Source organism: Psammomys obesus, unplaced genomic scaffold, assembly GCF_907164565.1.
Source record: "Psammomys obesus unplaced genomic scaffold, mPsaObe1.curated_primary_1811, whole genome shotgun sequence".
NCBI lineage: Eukaryota > Metazoa > Chordata > Mammalia > Rodentia > Muridae > Psammomys > Psammomys obesus.
The window spans coordinates 10256379-10266310 of NW_026586383.1; the positions used below are offsets into that span (position 1 = coordinate 10256379).

The 9932-nt window shown below is 53.2% G+C and overlaps 1 protein-coding gene across 2 annotated transcripts; it reads right to left on the reverse strand.

The window, feature by feature from the left end:
* Positions 1-1258: 1258 nt before the first annotated feature.
* Cck (cholecystokinin) lies at positions 1259-5264 on the reverse strand. 2 transcript variants are annotated; one of them, XM_055601691.1, is made up of 4 exons: positions 5104-5262; positions 4957-5002; positions 3929-4144; positions 1259-1625 (listed from the first exon to the last, which is right to left on the reverse strand). In XM_055601691.1, exons 3-4 carry the CDS (start codon positions 4140-4142, stop codon positions 1492-1494), a joined length of 348 nt encoding a protein of 115 aa, XP_055457666.1. In that variant the 5' UTR covers positions 4143-4144; positions 4957-5002; positions 5104-5262; the 3' UTR covers positions 1259-1491. The 2 variants fall into 2 exon arrangements, with proteins under 2 accessions (XP_055457666.1, XP_055457667.1); XM_055601692.1 differs by lacking the exon at positions 4957-5002 and having other exon boundaries at positions 5104-5264.
* Between the last annotated feature and the right edge of the window lie 4668 nt (positions 5265-9932).

The window sequence follows — 9932 nt, forward strand, 5'->3', positions numbered from 1 at the left end:
TTACACTGAATTCTAAGTTCTGCTCAGGTCAGAGATTGCTCTGACCGTGTGTCCCTGAGGCCACTGGGAGGACTCCCTAAGAGTCCCTGTTCTACCACTGAGGAAATACTGAGGACCAGTGGGCCAAGGTGGGTGGGGTGGGCCTGCTGAGACATGACATAGACTGGACAATGTTGCTTTCAATGTGTCCCTTTGTGCAACCCTGTCCTGGAGGCCTTGGGCGGGAGGTCTGGGAAGCTGCCCACAGCGGATGAGCGTGGTGTCAGGCGTCTCCCGGCATGCCCTCTGACTGACTGGGTGTCAGGCGTCTCTCAGCATGCCCTCTGACTGACTGCAGCGTGACAGGGCTGAGGGAAGGCTGTCATAGGCTGTCGTGTGTCTGTTTCCTCTAGATTAAACATTCCTTGATCAGGGAGGCTCGCACGACACGAGGGGCCCCTCCCAGGCGCATGGAAGCGGTGAAGGGTGTCTGGGGACTCTCCGGTGGACCTGCCCTCGTGTTGTGTGGGAGCTCTGGGATGCAGCTCTCATGAGCAGCCTCTCCTGTGTTGGGCTGGGCTTTTTATGGTGATGCCTGATTCGCCAGCATTGCTGTAAGTAACGCTGATAAAGCACCAGGCTAGGTTTGGCTGGACTAATTTCCTCAGTCTACCCGTGTCCCCTCTGCCTGGGGCAGAGTACAGATTCCCCAGGACACGGAGCACAGGCTCTGTGCTACACCAGTGGACGGCCAAGAGGGCACGGAGAATGGCCGGGGAGCATGCTCGGCCGTGAGCTTTGATCTGCTTCACCTCAGTGCGCAGCTTTCACGATCCGCCCCGTGATCCCCTGCGCTCTGAGTGCGCCGGGTAACAGGCTTCTGCCCACAGAGGTTTGGCAGCCTTCAGGTCCAGGGCTCACCAGCTGGGGCCCCAGGGTCAGCAGCCGCCACCTCGCAGGGCTTGACTTGTCTGTGGAGGACAGGATGTGGGGCCTCCCCCCGCCCTGCAGCTTATTATAGGCCAAGAAAGCCCTAGGGAAAGCCTGGGGTGGGCCAGCCTCTCAGGAGAGATCAGGGATCAGTATAGCAGGGCTGGGCCCTGGAGCTGCCGCAAGGACACTTCCTCAAGCCGCCTTGACTTGGTGGAAAGGCCGGCTCACGCCCTGCAGTCATGTCACAGAAACTGTTTCTGGAACCGTGTACTGTGAGGATTCGCCTGCGGCCACCGTACCGGCCCCCTCCTGCGCCATTCTGGGGACCCTCGGAGGACACAGTGAATGAGGGGCAGAAGGAAATCTCTTTAATAGCGTTGCAACATTAGGCCTGGGAGTCACTGCAGGAGCACAGTGCCCCGGCCGCGAGGCTGGGCTGAGGTGTATGGCTGTGTTGCACACTCTGAACAGACAGGTTTCACACTGGGAACTGAATAAATAGACACTGGAGCAGCAGAGACGGGGGCGTGATCGTTTCCTCATCCCGCCTCCTCGAAGCGGGGCTGAGGGGCTGGCACGCTACGACGGGTATTCGTACTCCTCAGCGCTGCGCCGGCCGAAATCCATCCAACCCATGTAGTCCCGGTCGCTTATCCTGTGGCTGGGGTCCAGGCTCTGCAGGTTCTTAAGAACGGACACACGGCCAGAAGGAGCTGCAGGCAGAGACAGGAAGGAGACGAGAGCCTTAGATCCGGGAATCTGGTGTGTGTGTGTGTGTGTGTGTCTGTACACACGCGCACAGCCACGCACGCTTTCGAGTGGTGTGCACACGAGTATATACGTATGCACGTGGACATCTGGGTGTGCCTCAGCCTCTTTCCCAGCTTATTGAGACGCTCGCTGGCTGGGCTCAGCCTGGAGTGTGAGGCGCACGGTAAAAGAGTCTGCCTCAAACCAGGTGGAAGGCAAGGAGCAGCTAACACCTCAGGCTGTCCTCTGAGCGCCACATGTGCACTGTGCCATTACACACACACACACACACACACACACACACGCACGCACGCACACACACTCGCACGCACACGCATGCACCCATGCACAGAAAGAAGGAAAAAAAGATTTTTTTTTCTTTTATAAGAACCAGGACCAGTCAGATGGCCCAGGGCATAAAGATGCTCATCGCTGAGCCGACGAGGTGAGTTTGAGTCCCTGGACCACACAGTGGAAGAACAGAGCAGACTCCTGTGGACTATCCCTGAGCTCCGAGGGACCACCATGGCACACCACCACCAATAAATGTCAAATAACAATGGAATCAAGTTCTCTTTCTATGTGAATACTGTTGCCAAGCAGGGGAGGTGCACACCTGTGATCCCAGCACTTGGGAGGCAGAGGCAGGTGGATCTCTGCGAGTTTGGGGCCAGCCTGGTCTACAGAGTGAGTCCAGGACAGCCAGGGCTACACAGAGAAATCCTGTCTCATAAAACAAAAGAAATATTGTTTACATTGCAAATTATTAATTTGAAGTAACAACCTGAAGAGTACACCTTAGGTGTGGGCGAGCAAACTTTAACCATGGCTGCTGCTTCCTGGGCTCGGGAAGAGAGGGAAGAGGAGCTTCCTGCTAAGAGCTCTGCTGGAAAAACCAGTGTCACATGCTGGTTCTCGGCAATAATTCAGCAACCAGGTTTTCTGTTACTATAACTGTCTGGGATATTCCTAAACTTGAGCCAAGGGCTCTAGAGTGAAAAGTCTAGAACTCTTCAGGAGGGTTAACTGGTGGCCACCCCAGAGGGCGGGTTCTACATGAGTGACAGTCGGTCAGAAGGAATGGGGAGGGCATCCCATGTTTCCAGGTTTCATCACGATCTCCTGTCTGTCTGTCTGTCTATCTATCTATCTATCATCTATCCATCCATCATCTATCCACCCATCCATCATCTTTCTATCATCATCTATCCATCATCTATCTATTCATCCATCATCTATCTGCCCATCCATCATCCATCTATCTATCCATCCATCATCTATCTAGCTAATCTCCCCCTCCCTCTTTCTCTCTGTTGAATTAGCAGAAAAATAACCTAGAAAGGGGTGGCTGTGGGGTGAGTTCCCAAACAAGAAGAAAAATAAGAAACCTCTTGATTCCCTCTGAAGTCCCCTGGTCTCATCTTTATGTGTAACTCTAAGAGACTCAACCAAGCTGTCCAGTTTGCCCTCAGTGGTCAAGCCAGAGGCAGGCAGGGCAAGGTGGGTCAGTGAGCCGGGCAGAAAGGAGCCCATCATCCACATTCTAATCCAGTTCCCGAGGTTAACACACCCCAGCCAGAGGTCACCATGAGCTGCTGCGGATAAAGTCAGAGATGAAAGCTGTCCTGAGAGCTGCTCTGGGAACCCCAGAGCCAGGAGGGGATCTGGGTCGCTCCGCCCTCATCTCCGACATCCCGCAGGCCAGGCGAGAGGCCCCTGCACAGGGAAGAACCACTCAAGGGCAGGGCTCTCTGCTGCCGACCTCGGGATTCGTGGGGAAAGCCCTTCAATGCTGAGAAGCCCCGCGCGCACAGCACAGCGCTGGAGACTTTTCCAACCTCTACGGATAGATGTGGCCAAGAGAGCGCAGGCTGCTGCTGGCCCTCCGACCCTTCCCTTCTGCTCTGTGCTCAAATGCCAACTGCTTTTCGCAGATCCCAGCACAGATCCACTTTCTGCCCGAGGGTTCCACGGACCAGTGTCTGGGTGGCCCCAAGTCCCCATGCGCATACGGCAGAGGGCATAGGCAGATCTGAGGACCCTCTTACCAGTACCCAATTATTTTTTAATGTTATCTTAAAATGCCGTTAGACTTCGGCCCAGACACGGTGCCAAAATCAGTTCAGAGAAAGGCCTGCTAGCCGGCTGCCCTTCGCCACGGGGTTGGCCACCTCCGCTCCGGGGTGCTGCGGACACCGAGCCCACCGCGCTGCGCGGCGCAGCAAGGCCGGGAGCCGCGGCAGCAGAGCCGGGGCGGCGTCCTTACCTTTGCGGACCTGCTGGATGTACCGCGCCAGCAGGGCGCCCAGGCGTGCCCGCGGCTCGCCGTCCGTCCTGGGCACGGCCCTCAGCTGCCTTCGGGGCGCCTCCTCCGCCCGCCGCCCCACAGGCTCCGCGGCTGCTGCTCGGGCTACCGGCTGCGCCAGGGCGCCCGCGGCCAGGATTGCCATCAGCACGCACAGACGCACGCTGCACTTCATGGCTGTGGGGAGCAAAGAAGGCGAGCGCGGTGAGCCAGAGCCTGACCTCCGCGGGCTCCAGCCCGACGTCCCGCACCAGAGCCGAGGCCGAGCGCAGCGCGGGGCTGCAGCTGCGCCAGGCTGGCTCACGCCTAGCCAGGGAGTCCTCGCTGCGCCCCGGGACGCTTGTGCCCGGCTTCTGTGTTATCCACACCGAGGGTTTAGGATCCCGCAGAGACCCGAATTTTCTGCCCAGTTCAGAGGCAGTGCCTCCTCCTGCTTTCCTGAAGTTCGAGGACGGCTTTGCAGCTTCTCTCTCTTCTAACCAGAAAAAGCAAAGTCAAGTGTGTGTGTGTGTGTGTGTGTGTGTGTGTGTGTAGATAGTCCAGGAGAGAAACGCGGGAGGTGGCATTTATCCGCTGCGCTGATAAACGGGAAGACAATGGGAAGCGCAGTGTAGAGTCTGGGCGCGTCAAGGGAAGCTGCATTGATCGAGATTCCTTGGCGTTAAATGGGAGCGAACAAAAAGCCTCCGTGCAAAACAAACCCCAGAAATCTGTGCCCGGTGCTCAGTGGCCAAAGCCCCACCACATTTGAGAGCGGAGCAGATGAGACCTGTCTCAAAGCGCTGTATTCTGTCCCGCAGCCCTGCGTTTGTGTGTGAGAGAGAGTGTGTGTGTTTGCAGCATTTAGACAATGGGCATAAGTCTTAAAAACCTCCTGGTATTTTCTTTTAAATGACTGCAAAGTCTGCGAACAGCAGGGGAAGCCTGGGAAAGCAACCCCAGCTTTGGCACGCACAGAGAGCATAACGACAAGACCCCGTGGTACCCACCGAGACGGTCTCAGGTCCAGCGCTGGTGCCTCCGACTCCGGGAAACCTTTCCAGCCGCCAAGGGAGGGAAGGCACAGAAAGCAGATCGGTCAAGGCTGCAGCCCGCGGGCGGCCCTTCCCGCTCCTGCTGCGGGGACACCTGCTTACCTGTGGATGCGGACGCTCCGGGTTTCCACGGCGCAGGCTGCCGTCCAGCCAAGTTCAGGGCGGGAGGGCGGCCGGCTCTTAAATAGCCCCGCCCGGCGCAGAGCCAGTCATCTGTTTACCCAGCGCTGACGCAGGGGAGGACACGTGCTCCGAAGGCGACAGCCGAGACCCCGAGAAGGGAGCCGGCCCAGCGACCGAGCACAGCCCGGGCGGGGCGCTTTCCAGTGGGGACCGCCTTATCTAAAGAGCTTCCTCTCCGCCTGCCCGCCGCCTCCCCAGGAGTCGCCTCAGGCCGGGTGTCCCCTCCTGGGTGGGGAGCAGGAGTGTTCTCTGGACCAGAGACTCTGGCCACCTTCAGCGAGTTTTGGGGATCAAATGGTCCTTCAAGGAGTCTGGGGGACCCTCACAGCAAGTGTAATTCTGGCGTGCTCTCTGGGGCCAATTTCAGACCTGAGTGGGTCCCCACGCGTGAGCGAGAGGGGTCGGCTCTCAGTTTCTCCGAAGCCGACCACAGCTGGCCTCCTAGGTTCTTCTTTTTTTTTTTTTTTTTTACAGACTTCTAAGATTTGCGTGCACTTCCTGCCTTTGCGGGGAAGAAGCCTTTGGAGAAGGTTTCTTCCCAAGATGAATTCCCAATGCCCACATCTGCTGGTGCTACTGGTCGCCAAGTGGCGCCAGAGGGTGCCTCAACCTCCCGCTCCCCCCAGCTCTGGCTGGCTGAGCCCTCACCGGGGCTCGCACCTTCCCAGGGAGCTCAGATTGCCCTTTTCAGTCGGATCCCTCTAGAGTTCTGCGGGGAGATGAGGACCTTGGTTGGGATAAAGATTCTCACCAGGTGTCTGAGAAAGCACCAGACTGATTTCCAAAGCGGTTGTACAAGTCTACATTCCCACCAGCAGTGGAGGAGGGTTCCCTTTTCTCCACAACCTCTCCAGCATGTGTTGTCACTCGAGTTTTTGATCTTAGCCATTCTGATGGGTGTAAGGTGAAATCTCAGAGTCGTTTTGATTTGCATTTCCCTGATGACTGAGGACATTGAACATTTAAGTGTTTCTCTGCCATTCTATATTCCTCTACATAGAATTCTCTGTTTCGCTCTGTACCCCATTTTTAAATTGGATTATTTGATTTGCTGCTGTTTAACTTCTGGAGTTCTTTCTTAATATATTCTGGATATTAGCCCTCTGTTAGGTATAGGGTTGGTGAAGATCCTTTCCCAATCCATAGGCTGTCGTTTTGTTCTGACGACAGTGTCCTTTGCTTTACAGAAGCTTTTCAGTTTTTATTGATTGTTGATCTTAGAGCCTGTGCTGTTGGTGTTCTGTTCAGCAAGTTTTCTCCTGTGCCAATGAGTTCAAAGCTCTTCCCCACTTTTTCTTCTAACAGGTTTAGTGTGTCTGGTTTTATATTGAGGTCTTTAATCCACTTGGACTTTAGTTTTGTGCAGTGTGATAAATATGGATCTGTTTGCATTTTTCTACATGTAGACATCCAGCTAGACCAGCACCATTTGTTGAAGATACTGTCTTTTTTTTTCATTGTATGATTTCTGCTTCTTTGTCAAAAATCAAGTATTTGTAGGTGTGTGGGTTTATTTTTGGGTCTTCTATTCAACTCCATTGATCCGTCATTCTGTTTCTATGCCAGTACCATGCAGTTTTATTACTATTGCTCTGAAGTACAGCTTGAGATCAAGGATGGAGAAACCTCCAGATGATCTGTTGTTCAGGATTGTTTTAGCTATTCTGAGTTTTTTGTTTTTCCATATGAAATTGAGAATTGTTCTTTCAAGGTCTGTAAAGAATTGTGTTGGTATTTTGAAAGCACTCCTAGGCATATATCCCAAATATGCTCAACTATACAACAAGGACATTTGCTCAACCATGTTCATAGCAGCTTTATTTGTAATAGCCAGAATCTGGAAATAACCCAAATGTCCTTCAATGGAGGAATGGATACAGAAATTGTGGTATATTTACATAATGGAATACTACACAGTAATTAAAAAACAAGGAAATCATGAAATTTGCAGGCAAATGGTGGGATCTAGAAAAGATCATCCTGAGTGAGGTGACCCAGAAGCAGAAAGACACACATGGTATATACTCATTTATAAGTGGATATTAGACATATAATATAGGATGGACATACTAAAATCTGTGTACCTAAAGAAGCTAAGCAAGAAGGAGGCCCCTGGGTAAGGTGATCAATCCTCACTCAGAAAGGCAAACAGGATGGACATTAGAAGAGGGAGAAAACAGGGAACAGGACAGGAGCCTACCACAGAGGGCCTCTGAAAGACTCTACCCAGCAGGGTATTGAAGCAGATGCTGAGACCCATAGCCAAATTTTGGGCAGAGTACAGGGAATCTTATGAAAGAAAGGGGAGATAGAAAGACCTGGAGGGAACAGGAGCTCCACAAGGAGAGAGAGAAAAAAAATAATATGGGCACAGGGGTCTTCTCTGAGACTGATACTCCAACCAAGGACCATGCATGGAGATAACCTAGAACCCCTGCACAGATGTAGCCTATGGCAGCTCAGCATCCAAGTGGGTTCCCCAGTAATAGGAACAGGGACTGTCTCTGACATGAACTCAGTATCTGGTTCTTTAATCACCTCCCCCTGATGGGGGAGCAGCCTTATGAGGCCACAGAGGAAAACAATGCAGCCAGTGGTGATGAGACCTGATAGACTAGGGTCAGATGGAAGGGGAGGAGGACCTCCCCAATCAGTGGACTTGGAGAAAAGCATGGGAGGGGATAAGGGTGGGAGCTACAGCTGGGATACAAACTGGATAAACTGTAATTTATAAAAAAAATAAGTTAATTAAGAAAAAAGATCCTTACCTAACCAGAATGAAGAGGGGCACCCCTGCGGTAGCATGAGCATCCGTGTGGCCCCAGGCCCTGCAGGGCCCAGTGATCATCTACACTCAGGGTGAGAGACAGCTGAGTCCCTCTACCCCGTTTTAAAGAACACCTGCTAAGGATCCAGCAAGCTGCACAGCAGCCCCTCGATACCCCTGTAACCTGGGGTTACCAGCCAGCCATGCCAACCTTGCTCTTGACCCCTCCCTCCTATCGTCACTGTGTGCTTAAGAGAAAGGAGGTTGGCCTTCCACCGGTGTGTGGGCTGGGCTGTGTCCTGTCTGCTGTGAGAAGGTGATAAATGTGTTTGGATGTGAGATGCCCTCCTCAGGCTCTCGTGTTGGAACCCCTGGTGCCTGCTGCTTCCAGAGGGTGTGCACAGGCTCACGGGAGGAGGCAGGTCGCTCCAGCAGGCCTGGGGGGTCGTGGCCCCACTGCTGTCTCTGCTTGCTGCCCCCCGAGATGTGAGCGGGTGGGGAGGTCCAGCCCTACTCTACGGCTGTCCCAGAGCTGCCTGCTGCCTCCTCCACCATCATGGACTGCGCGCCTTTAAACCACAAGCCAAAATACATCCTCCCACAAGTTGCTCTCAGCAGGACGGAAAGGCCCTTTCTGTGGTCTGTCCTGCCCCACCAACTCCTCAGTGGGGGCCCAGAACTCCTCGACCTCCCCTGTCCCCTGTGGAGGAATGACACCATCATGTCCTGATGTTACACTTGAGAGGAGGCAAAGGAAAGAAGAAATCTGTAACTGTTGACTGGTTTGGGAATCTAGAAATTTCTGTCTGATTTTGGTGATTAAGATGTTAAATGACAAACTGGAGAGGGGGCTTGGCAGTTAAGGGCGCTGGCTGCTCTTGTGGAGGACCCAGGCTTGGTCCCCAGCACCCACGTGGCAGCTCACAGCCACCTGTCACCCCAGTTCCAGGGGACCTGACACCTTCCTCTGACTCCTCAGGCACTGCATGAATATCAGGCAAAAAACCCTACACACAAAATAAAACAAATGGTTCTAAAAATACTGTCCTGTTAAATGATGTCTCGTCCAGGCTTAGGGAGACATTTCAAAGTGTTGGGAAATCCATGATGTTTTCAACAAACAACTTTTGCAGGCGCGATAAGCGACCCAGCAACACAGGTCCATTTGACAGTGTCCAAAGCTTATTGGGTTATCTAGAGACAAGCAGGAGCCGATTTATTATTCATTGGATTCCTGCTTGTCACAGCTCATCTGTGTTTTATGGAGGTCAAGAGGCTGTGCTCTGCACCCAGGAAGGCCCTGCCTTGATGGCTTCTGTTTCAGGTCGTGGGGATTTTTTCTCCTGAACACACTTTAGGAATACCATTTGTTGTGTGGTTTTCCTGGGACATAAGTGTCTGTTGATTACAAGGGTCTTCCAACTTCTGTCTTTGAGAAAGAAAGAACCCTGTTGAGAGACAGAGACAGGCTAAGAAGCTTATTTAATGAAACTGAGCAAAGTGTTTTCTCAACAAGAGATTGCACTGGGCTGTCCCAGGAGTGGTTACACCACAGTGACTTCTTCACTGTGGGCTTTGAAGATGTTTTCAGTGAATACGACGTGGGTCGCATATGTGAGGAAGAAAATGACCCCTCCTCTCCTAAATCATGGTAAACAAGATCTCTTTTGTAGGATATTTCTTCTCATGATTCTCTAGAAAAATCCCCCAGGGGTGTGGTGCAAACGGCAATGTGAATGATTAAATGAGGGCGGCCGCCTTCGCTTAGCACGCACTTGTGGCAAGGGGGCAGCCGGTCCTCACTTTCTGATGGAGCACGGTCACAACCTGTCGGCAGCTTCAAGGTGTTTACCAAGGGATGCTCTGGTCTCAGGAGATGCTGCTGCTGAGCACAGCTGCCATTTCCCCTCCCTGGCTACTCGCCTCCAGACCGCTACCTGGTGAAAATCATAGTCATCCCAAATAAAGTGTCCATGACCAG